The following is a 19836-nucleotide window of genomic DNA, read 5'->3' as shown; positions in this document are numbered from 1 at the left end:
AATAAGATAGTAGTTGTACAAAATTTCTAATTACAGGAAACCCCTATATTAAGATGGTTGCAGGAAAAAAGTAGGAAAGAGACACAAACATACAAGTTAGTATTCAGGTTACAAGTAACAAGTAGGAAAGTTGAAAACCCTTTGATTTGACATAATAAACTAAGCCCTAGTGGGACAAAAACAAATATTTTTGACTGCATTCTCTATCAGCTTGAAAAAATCCTAGTATCTGGGAGAAACAAGATAATTGTTTGGGAAGTGTCTTTTTATTATAGAACAGGGGTCCCTAGCCCTTGGGCCATAGCCCCCTACTTCACTGCAGCCCATTCAGAAACATACTGCAGAAGTGGTGGCAAGTATGTGCACGCATGCAACTCCACTTGCACACACAGCCTGCGGACAAGTGCACAAATGTAGTTCCATTTGTGCAAGCAGTGGGCATGCATGCGCTCGCCTGCCACTTGTGTAGAACTATTCCACACACACACCCAAATCTGCAAAACTGTAAAAGTTGAAGATGGCTGTTATAGAAGTTCTGAGTCCAAGTAGTAACGAAAGACAATCAGACATGATTAAGTAACCAGCAGAAGGATACCATCTCAAGAAAAAAAAAATGAGCAGGAACCTCTGGCATTCTGCAGTATTATTTTCTACAAGGTCAGGTTTTCCCTTTGAATGTGTAATTCTATACAACTATACCTATATAGGTTCTACTTTTATCTACTAACATATGCAGAACACTGATATGTGATGAAACAAACATTAAGGAAATATCTCATGTTTTAGTTAAAACTCTACATTTAACAATTTTCATTGATAATTATGTTTTTCATTGGTAGGTTTACACTTATGCTTTAAATGATGAATAAAATACTATTTTACCCATCCCCTATCTCTAGATTGACATAGTGAGCAATGATATGGAGGAAGATCCACAATTAAATAGAAATGCACGTGCTCTAGTAGTGCACTTCAATTTCCAGTCTTTCCAGGTGTACATAGCCAGAGAGCTGCTTTCTTCCAAGTGAAACTACTGGCCCGTCTGTCCTTGCCATGTCTTACTATGATTGGCAGCAGGGGTATTTCTCATTACCAGCCATCTGCTCTAACTGCAAAAAGCCAGCCTCAGTCTGACTCTTTGCAGGCAGAAGATGAGTTTCACCCCACAGCTATGATTCTTTTTCGGGAGTTAATGTGATCAGCTCTTTTTGTCAATTGGAGAAAACAAAGAATTTGGCTAAAGGGATTCATGTCTCAGTTCAAGGTAAAGTTGCATGCTTTATACAATCACGTGTGGCTCCTAGATTGTAATACAACTATCATAGCGTTAAAGCATTTAACATTCATTTAACATTATTAGGTACAAACTATGACACAGCAAGCATGAAAAATTATTCTACATGGCCGTTTAGCTTGGTTTAAGTTAACTTAGTCTGTGAGTTAAGCGTTTTCTTATTCAGGCGTTTAAACATTTTCTTAGATAGGCAGGCACCTGATAATTATCAAGTTCGAAAGGTGGCTTAGATATCATCTAGTCCTATACTGCTCACTATAGAATCCATCGATCAAAGCATCTCTGATAGATGACCATTCAGTCTCTGTTCAAAGAGTAGGAGGACTGTTGGGGCTGCTTATGTCTTGCATATTTTCTACCCCTGCTTAGATACTTCAAAATGGAAGAGAAGAGAATGGTAACTTTCTCTCTGAAATATACACTGCTCAAAACAATAAAGGGAACACAAAAATAAGACATCCTAGATCTGAATGAATGAAATATTCTTATTAAATACTTTGTTCATCACATAGTTGAATGTGCTGACAACAAAATCACACAAAAATTATCAATGGAAATCAAATTTAGCAACCCATGGAGGTCTGGATTTGGAGTTACACTCAAAATTAAAGTGGAAAAAAACACTACAGGCTGATTCAACTTTGATGTAATGTCCTTAAAACAAGTCAAAATGAGGCTCAGTAGTGCGTGTGGCCTCCACATGCCTGTAGGACCTCCCTACAATGCCTGGGCATGCTCCTGGTGAGGTGGCGGATGGTCTCCTGAGGGATCTCCTCCCACACCTGGACTAAAGCATCCCCCAACTCCTGGACAGTCTGTGGTGCAACATGGTGTTGGTGGATGGAGCAAGACATGATGTCCCAGATGTGCTCAATTGGATTCAGGTCTGGGGAACGGGCAGGCCAGTCCATAGCATCTTGCAGGAACTGACACACTCCAGCTACATGAGGTCTAGCATTGTCTTGCATTAGGAGGAACCCAGGGCCAACCGCACCAGCATATGGTCTCACAAGGGGTCTTAGGATCTCATCTCGGTACCTAATGGCAGTCAGGCTACCTCTGGCGAGCACATGGAGGGCTGTGCGGCCCCCTAAAGAAATGCCACCCCACACCATTACTGACCCACTGCCAAACCGGTCGTGCTGGAGGATGTTGCAGGCAGCAGAATGTTCTCCATGGCATCTCCAGACCCTGTCACGTCTGTCACATGTGTTCAGTGGAACCTGCTTTCATCTGTGAAGAGCACAGGGCACCAGTGGAGAATTTGCCAATCTTGGTGTTCTCTGGCAAATGCCAAACGTCCTGCACGGTGTTGGGCTGTAAGCACAACCCACACCTGTGGATGTCGGGCCCTCATACCACCCTCATGGAGTCTGTTTCTGACCGTTTGAGCAGCCACATGCACTGGAGGTCATTTTGCAGGGCTCTGGCAGTGCTCCTCCTGCCCCTCCTTGCACAAAAGTGGAGGTAGCGGTCCTGATGCTGGGTTGTTGCCCTCCTATGGCCTCCTCCACATCTCCTGATGTACTGGCCTGTCTCCTGGTAGCACCTCCATGTTCTGGACACTACACTGACAGACACAGCAAACCTTCTTGCCACAGCTCACACTGATGTGCCATCCTGGATGAGCTGCACTACCTGAGCCACTTGTGTGGGTTGTAGACTCTGTCTCAGGCTACCACTAGAGAGAAAGCACCGCCAGCATTCAAAAGTGACCAGACCATCAGCCAGAAAGCATAGGAACTGAGAAGTGGTCTGTGGTCACCACCTGCAGAACCACTCCTTTATTGAGGATGTCTTGCTAACTGCCTATGCTTTCCACCTGTTGTCTATTCCATTTGCACAACAACATGTGAAATTGATTGTCAATCAGCGTTGCTACCTAAGTGGACAGTTCGATTTCACAGAAGTGTGATTGACTTTGTGTGATTTTACATTGTATTGTTTAAGTGTTCTCTTTATTTTTTTTGAGCAGTGTATTTCTACTCTACTGATTTGATTAAAAAAATAATGTACTGTATCCCTAAGCAACAATCAGCTTACAAGGCTGACATAATGGGGTGGGGGGAGAAAATATGGAATTAGCCTTCCTCTTTGAGTGGATACTTCCCTTCGGAGACGTTATTCCCTGAATTGGAAACCAAGAGCCAGATGAATACCCCTTTGAAGAGGTTCATTTGACCTATGGAACATCAAATGCTCATGCCTAAATTGCATAGAACAAAGGCTTCTTATAAAATTGTGGATAGGATTTAATTTCAATTTGAAAATCTTACTTTCCCCCCCCACTTCTTGCAGTAGTTTTACACCTGAGAAAATATTAGAAAGTCAGGGAAGAAAAGTGTTCTCTTCACTGCTTAGTCTCCAAAATTGTCTTTCCAATCTTTGCCTTTTCTTTCCCTCAAACTACTCTAGACGTATCCAGCTGAAGACCAGTTTCATGTCCAACATAACTTGAAATAAACCACTGGTTTCTGTTTTCAATGCACTCCTTCTCCAAGGACAATAAATCTGTCATGCGTTAAAATGACAACACAAAACTCTCGTACTGGACATTCATCGTTCAACTGCATTTCTGATCTCACATTTTCAAGGGCCTCACAATAACCCTGAGTTCAGTGGAAAGCCCGGTAATTCTCTTCCTTCTATGGTTACATATGAAAAGAGGCTAAGTAAACAATTTAATTTTTTAACAGAATTGCTCTTGAAACTTGCCACTGTTTAAGGAAGTGAGAAAATATGTAGCAGTATTTATTACAAGCATTGATACTCTACTATTCACGCTGAAAATGTGTCCAATTTTATACTGTAAGCATTTGGCTTTAACACTGATTTCATAAGAATCATTTTTATAGCATGTTATTTTGGACAGTTTTGATTTGTGTATAGGTCGCAAGCCAGGGCAGCAGAGCTGAAGCTAGATTGGGCTAAAGCCAAAGACAAACAGAGAGGGAATAGATGAGTGAGCCAAGTAGGATTAAGAGAGGATCAGGGCAGGCAGGTTCAAGAAGCTTGAAAGAAGAGATATCCAGCAGTCTGCAGGAGCTATTTCTGGCCTCCTTTAACAGGGGTTGCTGGGAGACAGCTGTCAAAGAAAGCAGATCTATAGATGTTTTTGCCATTAGAAAGCCAAAACATACGGTATTCCTTATGTTAATAGAAAAACAGCCTCTGCTCATTCCCCAATTTCTCATGGGGGGTTTGGGCTATTTACTAGGATAAAGGTAGACATTTTTATGAATATACTGACTATATAGATTGATCACTGTGTTTGGTGAGGGTTTTTTTTTTTTTTTGGTTTACCAATTTAAATTAATTCCTTCTTAGTGTGTTTTAAAAGTGAGGCTACATTTGAAAATAAGACTAAACTAAAAAGTAATTGTCTCTACCATCTTCCTTCATAGCTGTACCTGTAGGGTTACAACCAGTTGCTTAGTGATCTTTCAAAGTTATGATGTGATGCCCCCATTTTGGGCAATAAGCAACTGGCCCACATTTATGGCCGTTTGCAGGATCTCACAGTCCTAGGACAATGATTTGCAAAGTTCTTGAGGAAAACCAGTGTTTACTTCTGGTTTCCAGCAAAAATGCCCCATAGCACACAGTGGTATTTCCGAGGTATTTCTCAAGAAGAGTACTCCACTCCTCTACCCACAACAGAATTCCCTATGCTTCCAGGCTTGAAATTTTGGGCTTGGACAATCTGGAACTCTGCTGCTTGCAGTCCGATCTAAGCATAATACACAAAATGGTCTGCTACAATGTCTTGCCTGTCAACAACTTCTTCAGCTCCAACCACAATAATGCACGGGCAAACAACCGATACCAACTCAAGGTAAACCTCTCCAAGCTTGATTGCAGAAAATATGACTTCAGCAACAGAGTGGTCAAGGCCTGGAATGCTCTACCTGACTCCGTTGTTACAGCCTCAAACCCTCACAGCTTCAACCTCAAACTGTCTACTGTGGATCTCACCCCATTCTTAAGATATCCTTAAAGGGGGTGTGCATAAGTGCATCAGCATACCTACATCCCTCTCTTACTGTCCCTATTTATCTGTATTTACTTCCTTTGTTCATGTTTATGTTCATACCTTAATCAGTCCCATGTTTGCTAAATCACCGCCACAAAAAAGATTGTAAAATCAAGACAGTCACAGGATAACATACTTTATGACCATTACAATTTATGATCAAATCGGCAGGCTCAATTATGATTGAAAGTTGAGGACTATCTGTAATGTCTCTCTGATGATGTATAATTTTCATTAGAGCTACAGCTTTAACATATGAAGTTAAGGCTTTTGGGCTGTCCATGCCATTGTTGATGATGCCACAAACTCTATTTAAATCATAACATTTCAGAGGTACTCTTCTTTTGGGGTTGTTGTAGTTGCTTGCAAAAAACTCTTCAGGTTTTTTTGCAAAAGGAAAGAAAGAAAGAAAGGAAGGAAGGAAGGAAGGAAGGAAGGAAGGAAGGAAGGAAGGAAGGAAGGAAGGAAGGAAGGAAGGAAAGAAAGAAAGAAAGAAAGAAAGAAAGAAAGAAAGAAAGAAAGAAAGAAAGAAAGAAAGAAAGAAAGAAAGAAAGAAAGAAAGAAAGATAGATCAGTATGCTGACTTTCTTAACTTCCTAAGAGTTAGTAAAGAATGTTACTTTTCTCCTTTTTTTTCCAATACTGTAACTTTTTCAAATAGGTAACAAAAGGTGAAGGTTTCCCTGTCCAACCACATCAGACTCTAGGAACAGTGCTCATCTCTGTTTTTTAGCCAAGAGAGCCAGCATTGTCTGAAGATATTTCCATGGTGAGGTGGCCAGCATGACTATACCCCAAGGCATACAGAATGCTGTTACCTTCCCACTGTAGTGGTACCTATTTACCTACTCTCATTTGTCGGCTTTTGTTGTGGTTAGCTGACAGTAGGTGTGGACGCTGAGGAGAGTGAGGACTCAGATGAGGGGCCAGGACCATTAGGGAGTGGACTGCTGCCTTCAGAGATTGTGGGGGCTGGCAGCAGTGATGAGGAGGTTCCCGAGGAGCCTGTGCCAAGTGCACATGCACGCAGGATTGCTCGGAGGAAAGAACAGTTACAACAGCACGGGTGACTCAGGAGTAAGGCTGTAAGGTAATGGCCCCTCCTTCAAGAAGATTAAAAGCCAGCTGTGAAACTAACCTTCTTTGCAGAAAGCAAAGAAGTTTTGAACTCAGCCTCGTGGACATTACAGTTGGTATTTAAAGATTCTTGTAAACTATTTCTTATCTGTTGTTTTTTGTCAGACTTGAAAAAACTTGGCAAGGCTCTTTCTTGTCAGAACTAATTAACTGGAAGCAGCCTTTTATCTGTGAAGAAACAGGATTCTTAGCTTAAACATAAAAAGATTATACTGCTGCCTTTGTCTTGTATTTGCTCTCTTGGAACCAGGTTTGGGTCAGAACAGCTTTTGAACTGCTAAGTGGGCAGGAACTGGGGAAAGTAACAGCAACTCATCCCATTGTGCAGTGCTCAGATCTTGAACTCGGGCTGCCAGCTTTCCAGTTGACAAGCTCTGCATCTTTAACTGCTAAGCCATCACACCCACCTATCTTTTCAAATAGTAGAGTGATAATAATTTTAATCACATTATATAAACAATGCACTGAAAACTACACTGAAATAATTGCATGGTTTGCAATAATTGTTCTTTGATTATATCATGATTTGCACCATTGTAATAAAAGAAAAGAGAAATCACAGAGATGAAGTAGCATGGTTATCCTGTGCAAACTCATCCTTTATCCAATTTCAAGCCATTGTGTATTCAGAGAAATGCCTGAATTTACATACTGAAATTGGAAAGGGGACTTTGTCACATACTGAGTGTAGAAAATCATAAACACAAGTGTCACAATTCTTTTTCATACATCTAATTTAATTGACCTAATACTCCACACACACATTTTGGGCAACAACCACACAGGACTGATGGAAACTTAAACCCCAAAACCTCAGGAAACGGCCAGCTTGCTTACCCATGCCTTAAAACATAGTATAACAGAGAAATATAACCAGGTTATTTTAACACAAATGCACTCGGAAAACAGAAGGTACATTTTAAAAATAGCATCTCACCTTGCGCCAACAATCAGTTCTTTTTGTCTTGGATCAAATGTTATTTGAGAGAAGTCAACAGCACTTTCCGATCTGAACACATGTAACCAAGGAGCAAGTTCTACAAGAACAGAAAGAAAATAGTCATAATATACACACTAATTGGCATTTATTTTCATTTGGTGCTATCAAATCATTTTATTTATACCAATGATCTCAACAGTTTTGTAAAATTAAAGTGATTAATCACTTCAATTCTGTTCTGGTTTTCTGTAGACCCGGAGTTTGCTTTCCTTCCTGTTTCTTTTCTGTGAGCCTCTTAATAAATGTAAATATTGTCAGCATCAGAATCAAGACCTAGGGAAAATTACAAGATACTCAGGTCCATCCTGTCAACCTTTTCTCCCATCCTCTGCTTTATAAAACAACATTACTCTTTAATATTGATATGAACATTAACTTTAATAAATAACCAAGGAAACAGCAGTTTTAGACTTACACTGAAAACAAGACAAGCAGCAAAGAGGCAGTGAGGGGTCGGAGATACTTCAGGTCACCATATACATTTCCACTTCTGCCTTCCATCGCTCAAGGGTGATGCTAGGGAAAGCTGCCTCTTGTCTGCTCAATACACTACCCTCCAAACCTAGATGCATTTTCAGAAGAGCCTCTTTGGAAAAAAGGGAAGTTCTAAGCCAGGAATCCCAATTTTTTGACTTGGTAGACACATCTGGAATACTGAGAATTTGCCAAATTCATTTTTATACCATTTCCTGTGGAAATGCATTTTGGAACAATTTTCAAAACATAAAATGCAGTACTAAAAGTTAATGATTTAAAACCATATAACATTTGCTCATTAAAAGGAAGAAGGACAAAATCAAAAGACCCATCTGGCATTCATAAAGGGAAGTCAGTGGTAAACTGATCGGTTTCCAACAGATGCCTCCGACATAGTATGGTAGAAACTCCCTGGATGTCAGTAGGGAAGACATTCCACAGAGAGGGTTTGCCACGGGCAATCACCAGATGCTTCTCTGCAGTTCTCTGCTCACACAGATCTAAGCAAATAACAAGGGCTGTAATGAAGAAGGCATCCTGTGTCAGGAATTACTTCTTTAAGGCCTTCAAGCCAAACCTCAAATTTGGCTCAGTAGCTTACTTGCAGGCAGGGCAGAGATATGACAGATTCAGTACCTGTCCATCATATTTTGGACTAGCTGCAGCCTCTACAGCAGGGGCATCAAACTGGATTTCTTGGAAGGCCAGATCAACATTGTAGTTGTCCTCCATGGGCTGGGGTGGAGGGAGGAGACAGGACAGACACCCTCCTGCATCACCCTGCCAGACAAAACAGGCTGCCTGTGGCCCCTGCACACCTCATTTTTGGCCTGGACAGCTTCCTGCCACTGGCAGGCAGTCCCCCATGCTCCATTTTGGTTGACAGGGTGCTGCAGGAGGCCATCCAGGCCAAAAATGGGACGCATGGGGGCCATGCACGGCCCATTTTCGGCCTGGATGGGCTCCTGCCACCTGCGGGTGGACCCTCATGGCTCGTTTTGGCTGGCAGGGTTTTGGAGGCCATCCAGGCCAAAAACAGAATATACGGAGGCCACCTGCAACCCCCACAGCCCATTTTCACTAGCAGAGGCACTGTGGGCCAGTCCCCTGGTTATTTATATTCAGATTCATAATCTAAACATGAGACTAATTGTGCAGCTTAGTCTGGCCATTTGGGACTTCCGGGATGCTAATAGTTTTAGGATAACCCCCATAGTATGTAACTATTAAAAAAGAGAGAGAGAATGCAGCTCTGGGGGAGAGAGGATAGGTAGTTCTTAAATATTATAAATAAATATAAATAAAATAATACAATAAATATGCTTTATTTAATAGGCAAACTATCCAATTGGGAGCCTCACACCCAACCATGTCTGTTTTTGTTCCAGACTAGCAGGCTCGAAAGCCTGCAACTCTGATTGGCCCGCTGATTGCCGATTGTGATTGGTCGCCATAGACTGATGAGGTTGGCCAGTAAACGGGCTGCTGCGATTGGCCCTGCCAAGAGCGGCAAACTCAAATTGCCTTCATTGGCTGCCTAGCCGCAGCCAGCCCTATATAAGGGGCTGCTGTGGCTGGGGTTAGTTGCTCAGATCTGAAGTCACTAATAAAGAGCTGTTGTTGCTATCTGAGTCTTGCCTCCGTTCTTGAACCATCCTCCCAGATCTAACAGTTTTGATAAGGTTCAAACTCAGTTTATTATCCTCATATACTTTGTTGCTACATTGGCTATAAATTCAAAGCAAGGCACGACTTCTAAGAAGTCAGGATACCAGTGGTTTCCAGCCAAAACTCTGGATAATTACCCTAAGAGGCTTAATTTAGTTCATGGGTTGGTAACTTTCAGCAGTGGGTTGCTCAGATTCCTGGCTCTCCACAAGAGGCTATCTGGTTATTTAACATGTTTATTATGTACTGGATGCTGCTTTTAGACACAGATGTTTTTACATGGATAAAACCACACAAACTGTTTGTAAGGGTTTCTTGTAGAATGCCCTTGATGAAGGAACAGTCCAAAACATGTGTTTCTAGACAATAAATAATTATTTGCTATTGGTGCTTAAGACACTGTCTCCCCTTATTTTGGTTTCCACCCTGGAGAGAAGATAAAGTGGGTGTTTTGCACCAAGTGCATCTTCCAAACAGTATTTAAAGACATATGGTACACAAGTAACACAGCAGGGTGTGAATGCAGCCCTTCCAATCTGCTGTTTACCTACTAATTTCTTTGCAATTTCTATTCCATTTCCTTGCCTTATCAGTTATCGTTTTTCAAATCAGTTCTGATACTGAAAGCAAATGGTCTGCTTCACTAAGAAAAAGAAGTGGAACATTTAACACTTAACGCTTTGAAATATGCCAACTTCCTTCCAGCATAACAGAATGTTCCCCAGTTACCCAAAAGCTTCAATGTGAAGTGACAGATTTGTCACCTTCACTAGTCTACATGCTCAATCAAAAATACAGTTTCATACGAACAGTGAAACAAAATGCTTTCCCTTCCCATATGTCAACAGGGTAATTCCAGGAACCTCTGAAAAATGTGGCAAAATTGTTCAGCCTTCCAATCCGGGGAGTTCTCCTTCGATTCACCTACATTTATGCCACAGAATGACTGATTGATTTCTCAGCCTTTGTTCAAACCCACACAACCTCAGGCACCCAGGTTGGAAACTGCCCTGGATGATCTACAGTTCAACTCTGTACGGGTTTCCAAACTGTCCCACTGCAGGTAGTCGTGACTATTCATTTAACAACCATTTGAAGTTACAGCAGAGCTGAAAAAAGTGACTGAGGACAATCCTCATATTTATTACCATTGCAGTGTCTTCACATTCATGTGATCATAATTCAGGTTCTTGACAACCTCTATGTATTTAGAGCCAGCATGGTCTAAAGGCTCCTGGTTTCTATACATTAGGCATGAAAGCCAGCTGGATGATCGTCAGCCAATCACACTCATTTAAGCCAACCCACCAGGGTTGTTGTGTGTGGAAAATAGGAGAGGAAAGGACTATGTTTGCCACTTTTAGTCATTTATAAAAATAATAAAGGCAGTGTCCTTTAATGATATAATTCCTAGGGGGTCTTCCAATAAGTAAGATCAATGGGGGAAAATCAGATTCCTTTAACAACCATGACAAAAAAGGTCAAAAAAATCAGCTGTGACTCACTTAATGACTACATTGCTTAGTGACTGAATTTCCAGTCCCAACTGTGATCGTAAGTCAAGGACAACCTGTGTATCAAACTGGGCTTCTTTTTCACAATGTTATGCTGTAAACAGTGACTGAAAAATATGCAACAGTTGAAATATCTGAAATATTTAAATATTAATATAAACATGATGCGTGTATCCAAGGGTATGCATGTGGGTGTGTGAGTGTGTAAGCGTCTGTTATCTTTTTTATAACCGCCTTCCTGCTGTGCTACATTTAATGCTACACTGAAGATTATCCTAATTTATGAATAGCTTTTGGGGAGAATTGCTGTAAGCGGAGGAATGAATTGGCATTAAGAAAAACTGCTGTCAGCAGGAAGCACCCAAAAGCTCCTCATGCATACATTTTGTGTAATGCTCAATTTCCAGTGACTTCATAGAAATAAATGTGTAGTTGTCTCAGCAGTAATACCGAAGTGGGTTGCTGTCTCGTCATCTCCAGCTTCCCAGGCAGCCTCACCTCTCTTGGAGGTCTCCTGTGCAGTTTGTAAGCCCAGAGAATTAAGGCAGCTGCTGCCTTCTGCTGGAGTAGCATTTGGGAGTTGATCAAAATCCTCCTACTTGAGGAATCTTCCTCCCGCTTGTTGTCTGGATTGCGGAAACCATGACATCATAGTGGCTGCTGATTCTTCGCTAAATGTTGATTATCGAAAGGAAATCATTTCTTTCTCAATTCGTCCTTTAGCCCTGCAGGCTCCCTTCAGTTCACAATTTCAGCCTTTGCCAAATAAATGGATCAATAACCAAGAGAATGTGAGCTGCTATACTGCAACTGTCAACAACGTTTTATGGTTTAGTTATTTGACCAATTATTAAAAAAACACAAAAACACCTCTGGTCCCGTGACCGAACCAGATTGGATCTTGCAACATTATCCTGGGACACATATAATTTGCCTACATCTATACTCAAAAAGTATTCAAAATAAGCATAGTTGGATTTCACGAATGAAGGCAAAAAGTTGGATTTTATTTCTTCATTGTTGTTATACATTTAATATCTCTCACTGAGGAGTCACTATTTTCTTAATGCTATTTACTGCCTCATTCATCCATTCTGATTCTCCTTTTCTTGCCACCATTACTAAATCTTTAATTACTAAAACTGAACTTATATTTCACTGCTGCTCATCTAAAACAAACTAATAGTTATTATATTCTCTAAGATAAAAGAGATTATTAGCAGCCCAAAACCTCCCCAACAAGATATTTAATGCAGGAGATTAAACAGTTTATGCTCAAACAGAAGGTCTCAGAAAGCAGACTGCTTAAATGGTCATTATCTCTCTGTATCAGCAGTTATAAATCACACTTATTTACTATAGAAGGCCACCTAATTCTAAAATGAAAAAAGAATATGCACTTTGATTTTTTTTAAATCACCCAGTCCCTAAAATACTGCACTAAAGCTGCAGAAAAGGATACCATAACAGATTATAATAAAGGTTGTTGAAAGATAAAGAACAAGAAGGACAGCTGCTCTAATCCCATCATGCTTCCACCAGAGGTCATCCAAGACTGTGATCAAGGCCTTCTCAGTTTCCCACAGAGGCCTGAACCCTGACCGAAAGTGGTCCAGATAACCCACTTTTTCCAGAGACCTTTGAAGCACAACCACCATTTCTACAACTTTTCAACGTTAGGAACTGGATGAAAGTTGTCCAGAATAGTATTTTTTTTTCCTCCAAACTTTCAAAATCAGCTTTTATATTGTCCAAGGGATACATGTAGTTACTATCTTTTCACAGCTCTTGTTTACACAAAAGATGAGACGAACTCTTCTCTCCTTCTTGTTCCTTCTATGTCATCAACAAGGGTCAGCATTAAATCTAGGACAACAAATCCCCTTGTTTCTTCCTCCACTTTTCCAGAAATGAAATTGCAGTCAAGGCAAGGAAATATTTTGTTCATAAATGAGCACTTGTACAGTGAAATAGTTAACTTCCCTCATCCATAGAAGCTCACTGGGTGAATTTGAGCTAGTCACTTTTAGTCAGCTGATCACTATCATAGATTCAGAATCATACCTCATTCTTGCTATAGAAAACTGGGGAAAGTAGCAGTGTGCTGGTTTGGAGTTGCTGGAGGATAGACAGGGTGACAATCAATCAATCAAACAGACAATTTAAACAAGTCTTCCCCTGTTGACAAAGTGAAGGTTCCAGGATATGTTAAGACAGTAGTAAATGGAAGATTTCAACTAAAATTCATCCATGTATAAGCCTTATTTTATGATTCAGGAAAGTATCATTTATGTCTTCTGGTTGGATGGTTGGGTGAGTAGATTTGCCATAGCAATGCTATGGTGACTCTCTTCATTTTTACCCAGATGCTTCCTCAGAAGGGATTTCTGCACAGATTTACATATTTTTTTTACAAACAACGCCCCCTTTTCCTTGCAGTGAAGTCTAGTTCTCTGGAACAAAATTTATTCTTTGCTTACAATATTTTTATCAATAGTTTCATGCTATTAATTTTTAGATTGTATTATTATACTGTATCAGGATTCAAAGCATAAAAATATAATGATATACATCAATGTTGTCCTTCCGATTATTCTGAAGCTTGTAAATTACTGATCTCGGTTGCCTGTAATTTATTAGCTTCCAGTGCCAATGTCTTACTGCAATCACTCTTGTCCCAATATTTTATACTCACTCAAACCCCAAGATTTAGTTCCAAGCCTTTTTTGATCAAGCTTCTACTCAGCTTCTTATGATAGGCATCCCTGTCACCCATAAGGAATTTCCATTTTGGTATTATAAAGCAAGGTTTACAAACCCTAATCTTTTGCTGATGGCTCTGTCCAGGCTCAGGTGCCAACTGTACTTCTGTAATCTTCTAGTCTTTCCTCCCAGCATTCTGACCTTTAATGGTAAGTACTGATGCAAACATCATTTGTGCTCCTGAATTCTTTTCTTATCCTGAGCTTTATTGACTTTGGAGATACATTCAACAATTCCTCTGACTGGATCATTTGTCCCATGTGAATTAGCCAGGGAAAGCAGTAACCAATTACTCTGAAGAGCCTCAGCAGTCTGCTGTCACATCTGGAATACAAGCTCCAGGAAAGCTATGCTCTTTCAAAGGTCTCAGGTTTGGTTGCTTCTGTTCTTCTCCACAGGAAATCTCTGACAACCATATGTCTGCTCCTTCTTAGGCTGGCAGTTAAGTACTTTCCATCCACAGGATTCGGAGTATTTTCCTTAAAATTTCTTCTTTTAACATAACAGCATCACTCACTAAGTCAAAAGTCTAAATAACAGCTGTGTGTTTACAGTGCATTTCCAGAATATCTCCTTTCTCTTGGTCCTATAAATCATGTTTTCATTCCTCCACCTCTTACTCTTTTTTTATTGCTTTGATTTAGAGAACTGCAGTCTTTCATGTCAAAACTGTGCTCCCTCCCTGATAAATTGGAATGACATGCTTCCAACCTTTTCACCTTCTGTTCTAAAAGAACCAGTTCCACACACTTGTTGAGTCTCTCATTCAGGCAGTTCTGAGGCATGGGGAAGAAAAGGCTAATACAAATTTTGCGGGTCACTTGAATAACTACCTGCATTAGATGTCCCACTGAACATGGCATTTTTCTGCACTTCCACCATTGCTTGCTTTCTCTGTGCCCACACAAAACCTCTGAATGTCTAGCTTGGTTGCTGAGTCAGCTGACAGGGTAGCCTAGAGAGACACAGAAAATGCACCCTACAACCACAACAGCAAGCTCAGGCAAGGCACAAAGAGCCAAAAGCAGAGTCAAAGGGGCAAATTATTTTACAGTAATCAAATCACCACCACCACAACCTCAGGATCAAAAAGAAGAATTTTCAACCAAGTGTCTATGTGTATGTAAAAAAAATTATAGCAGCCTAAGCAAATAGAAGAGGAAAAATAAAACAAAGGAAGGCCTTGTACAATAAAAGGCTAAACCAGGTGCCGCCACAGTCTAATCAAAATGTGAGGTGGTCAAAACCAAAAATAGAGACTTAAGTAAGCCTTATGGTCCCAAACCATAACTCATCTTCAACTCATACCAAACTCCTTTTTTTTTTTGCTCTGGCTGTTCATTCTCACACTTATACTGGCTGCTCCAAGTACTTCTAACTATCTTCCTTTGCCTTTCACTTCTCAGATGATATAGTAGTATCTTTTCTGAGACTACCAAATAAGTGATAAAAGAAATCAGATAAGTTTAGAGAGATAATTAATTAATGTCAAATATGCATTTAAATTTGCCTTAATCAAATCTTGGTCTGACAATATAAACTATTTCTAACTATCACTATGCAGAAAATGAGATTTTTGTCAAATACAGTAATATGAAAATGCAATTGTGGCATTTCTGTTCAAAATGTTACAGGTTAGGTTTAGGAAGAATACTCAATGCCATGGTTTTCTCCCAAGAGCCTATCATGGAGTACAAGATCTTAGGGATGGTAAGTGTCATAGAGCCTGTCCATGGCACCCTCCCACCTCTTCCTGCTTAGCAGCCCATCCCATCCTGAGGTTATGATGGAAACTAGACAGCAGGATTGCCGCCTCTAAGTGTTGTGATCACTTATGACCACATCACTTTGCAACAACAACCCAAGTCCCAATTGACATCAGAACCTACCTATATTTTCAAATACTAACTAGTTCTTCGTCATGATATCTGTGATTCACACATGGATTAGCAGGTTGAATAGGAAACAAAAGACCTGGCCATCATATGATAACCAGCTTTTCCAAAGTGGCATCTCTTGAAATATCTTCAAGTTTACAGTCTACATATCTGGATTAAGGCGGAAGTTTGAATCCACTCAGCATACCTCCAGTAGGGGATTAGCTACCAGAAAAGGAGGCCTCAGGTGCTATCACTGCTCTTGGGGAAGAAGCACAGATTAGAAGGGGAGACAGCTATTTAGACCGTTTATAACAAAAATCTGCTGGTTTCCACTACCCATCCAAAGAGATACTGGGGAGAAAAACTAGAATGCACTGGGACATATTTTGCTGCCAAGATGATTAATAAGCCACCATACAACAGCATGGAAATCACTGAAATGGAGACACTCTTTGGAAGGGCAGTGGGCATGAGGTAACCAAATCTGTGTGATCCTAAGATGGTTGAAAGGATTTGAATTGTTCGATTTCAATTGTTTAAATTAATAATAAGGCAGTCCAAAGATATATATTAAAGAGATGCATCTCTGGTCTCATCATCCAAAATGACTGAACCATTGTTAGCACACTTCAAGGATGCCACAATGTACAAGAAGTCAAGACTGCTGGAAGGGGAACTATGAATAGGGATCCCATTTACTTTTCATCCTGGCTGGAATCAGATGGATAGGCCACTTACACTTATAGGCTACTGAATCTTTAACAGACTGTTTATTCTGGGTTGATTAGTGCAGTAAGCTTCTTAGCAGGATACGAAGAATTGAATTTCAAAGGGAGAACACTGTTGGACAATTTTGCAGACATAATCAATGACTTCGATAAAAAGAAGGGGCCTACAATATCTTCAGAGTTTGCTTCCCTTAAAACTGTTCCCGATACATATGCAAATGTGGATTACTGAAATCAGCTTGCTGGTCAACACCTAGTAGCACTTAACTGCATAACTTTTACCAAGACAAAACAACAAGAAGATAAGGTGTCCTGAAAAAACAAATCCCAGGAGTTTTGAAGATGAATGGAAAACTAAAAAAAAAAAAAAAAAATACGGTAACTTAGAATATTAGCTCAAGGACAACTCTGTTAACCTTATGGTCAAAAGCAAACCAAAAATGTTGATAATGGCTTCTACCGAATGACTCCATAAATGAAGATTGGTAATTCCGTAAATTATAGGGGATTATAAACAGAGCTCTGTACCTAACCTTTATGTACAAATCCTCTAAATAGATGAGATATCTATAAACAACATGCACAAAAAATCCCACATTTGCTTTGGTCTAAAAAGATCCAAATTTGATCTTCTTTCCTACCAAATTATTTGGAAAAAGCTCTTTCTCAGTTACTTACCCTCACTTGTAACAATGGGATGCTCCAGCCTTTGACACTGGGAATCTTCCACTGCCATGCCTCCCAAACATATTATCTCCAGACTTGTGACCATCAAAATTGCTGTCAGAATAGTGTCTTGCATATTGATCCTGGGCACCAATCACATCTCCCTTAATCAGAAATGCTTCAGGTATTCAGATGCGAAAACAGCCTGCAAAATGTAAAAGCAACAACACCAGAATTACCATTAGACCAGAGGTTAACAATTAGTTTATTCTTGGCACACATCCAATTTTCCAGATTTTAATCCTAAAGCATGTTTTGTCATTCATCCCAACTCTTTTATTCATACAATAAACATTTCTGATGACATACAAATAATAACATAATAACATAATGACATATAAAAATGTAACAATATAGAAAAGATATAATAACATATAAAAAAATTTCCTGCATCTTTTTCTCGCTCATGTAATCACAAACATCACTTCAAACTATTGTCTTTTTTTCTGATGATTCCAAAAATTATTTTGCCATGACATGCCAAACTGAAGCCATAATTCATGGTTCCTAAACTAGATCAAGAATGATAAACTCCTGTATTTCAGAGGATACAATATCAATACCATTCTGTCCTTATTCCGAAGCTACCAGTCAGACAGACCTAAACTATTAAGAGATGATGCATTTGCATCGTACAGAAATTCAGAATATTAAAATGTATTATGTAAAATGGAATTTTGTTTTCATAACTGCCAGAAATGTGCAATATAAAGATTAATATTACCTAGAATGGTGGGAGCAGAATGTGAGGCTAAAAAAAGCAACTCTACATATTATTTAATTAACAAAGTTGTTAAAATTGTGGTTTATCCATAATGCTATATTTTCAAAAGCACCATCATTTTTTCTTCTTAAAACTGTCATTTCTTTTTAAAATCATCATTATTTTTCTTTATAAAATATCCATTTCAAATGGTCTGCATTTCTAGGCCAGCATATCTTTGATATGAATATTCTATGAAGTTTTGTTTAGTCTCTTTTGGAGAACATCATTTTATATATCCCTGTTAGGTACCTAGTATTGTTGTCATCCAGTTTATATAGATTGCCCAAGGGGAATATAAGAATAAATTAGACCTATTAAAGAATTCTACCATTTGCACCACAGCAACCTTTTTTTTCACTCTTGATAATATATGATTCAACATACTTTATTTTGCTTAGCTTCCAGTAAGGACAATTGCTATGAGCAATGGCTTTTGATCTGTGGTTCAGAGGACCCTGGAGTTAGTTGTAAGTTTGTTAATGTTTCTGGTAGGTATTACAATGGCCAGTTGTAAGAAAGCTTATTCAATTATTCTCTAGCTTAGAAAGAACAATAATAAGATTCACCAGGTCTGGCCTGCATCTTCTAAAACTACATAGAAAATTCAGAATGTGGCATTTACAAAGATATACTTCTTAGTTGTTTATTTTTTTTAAAAAAAGATACTTAAACTACCTCATAATAAATTTTCTCAAATGGATAAAATTTTTCTAAGTAACTCTTTCCTTCATTTATGTATCCTCTTACAACTCCTGCTGTTTTCCCTACTATTATTTCTGCAGATGAAATGACTGTTCGTATAAGAACCATCACAAAGCTTGTAGCTCATCTTATAAAAACTGAATGAAGAGCCTCAGGCAAATTACCAGCTATTAATTTTGAAGATCTGGTTATAAACAAATAAATCAAAACAAAGGAGTTGAATAGTTATTTATTTAATCTCATATTATTTTAATGACATCTCCATTGGATAATGAATCAACTTTAAAATCATTTATATATTACTATTGATGATTGGAATGATAAAATACCAACCTTAATGTGCAGAAATGATTCACAACACAAGAAGCATTGAACAGTAATAATATAAATGAATTTATAACAACTTTCTTATTTCCCTTTTGGTCTCTGGCTTGGTTTGATGATAGATGGAAAAATGCAATAGTTAGCATAGGTTGACTACACAACTTAACTGAACATTGAGCACTAGGTCAAAGCTACATTTTGTACAAATTGTAATCCATTAATGAATGGCTTGTAATTCAATTCATTCACTAAATTGGATAGCTCTGGAGTGTTATTGTTGCATTAATTCTTATGTGGTACTTTTATTTATAAAAGCATTTGCCCCTCATCTTTCTGGCTCAAAACTACATAGAATGACTAGCAACTATATAATTTATAATTAAAAAAATAAAAACCATACAATTGCAAACCCAATTCTTTTAAGAGGTGAACAATCTGAATACATTGAAGATAAGTTACAGAATTATCCTGCAATCGTATGTTCTCTTAAAGGCATTTCTAATTTTATTCAATTGATTATTTCATATAATTACTAAATTTAGAAACAAATAATCCATATCTCCTTAGACTGAGGTAGAAAGGGTGTTAAGCTATCATCACTTTTTTTGTAGGCAGTGAATTTTAAAACCCTTGAGAGTTGCTTCTTGTAGTTTCATGAAGATCTTAAAGAAATGGTGGGGTGAGGTCCATAAGTCCAAGCTCAGGAGATAAAATCTACTTTGAATCTATTCTTTAGGAAAGACTGAAAACTCAATAAACAATAGCCTAACCATCATACTCTCCATCTGACGTCAGACAATACTATATTTAATAGTCACAAAAGC

The 19836-nt window shown here is 39.0% G+C and overlaps 1 protein-coding gene across 4 annotated transcripts in view; it reads right to left on the bottom strand.

Moving 5' to 3' along the window:
• Positions 1 to 19836, bottom strand: part of SEMA5A (semaphorin 5A) — a 195431-nt gene that overhangs the window by 86462 nt on the left and 89133 nt on the right. For all 4 annotated transcript variants that reach the window (XM_087930659.1, XM_087930658.1, XM_087930657.1 and 1 more), the window contains 2 exons: positions 17173 to 17365; positions 7402 to 7501 (listed from right to left, as the gene is read on the bottom strand). In XM_087930659.1, coding sequence (XP_087786785.1) covers positions 7402 to 7501; positions 17173 to 17296 — 224 coding nt within the window. In that variant the 5' untranslated portion in view covers positions 17297 to 17365. The remainder of the gene's footprint in view (positions 1 to 7401; positions 7502 to 17172; positions 17366 to 19836) is intronic.

This window comes from Pseudonaja textilis, chromosome 3 (assembly GCF_049901715.1).
Source record: "Pseudonaja textilis isolate UNSWEBS1 chromosome 3, rPseTex1.2, whole genome shotgun sequence".
NCBI classification, from domain to species: domain Eukaryota; kingdom Metazoa; phylum Chordata; class Lepidosauria; order Squamata; family Elapidae; genus Pseudonaja; species Pseudonaja textilis.
The sequence above is the reverse complement of the archived record's forward strand: the minus strand, read 5'-3'. Positions and strand labels throughout refer to the sequence as shown.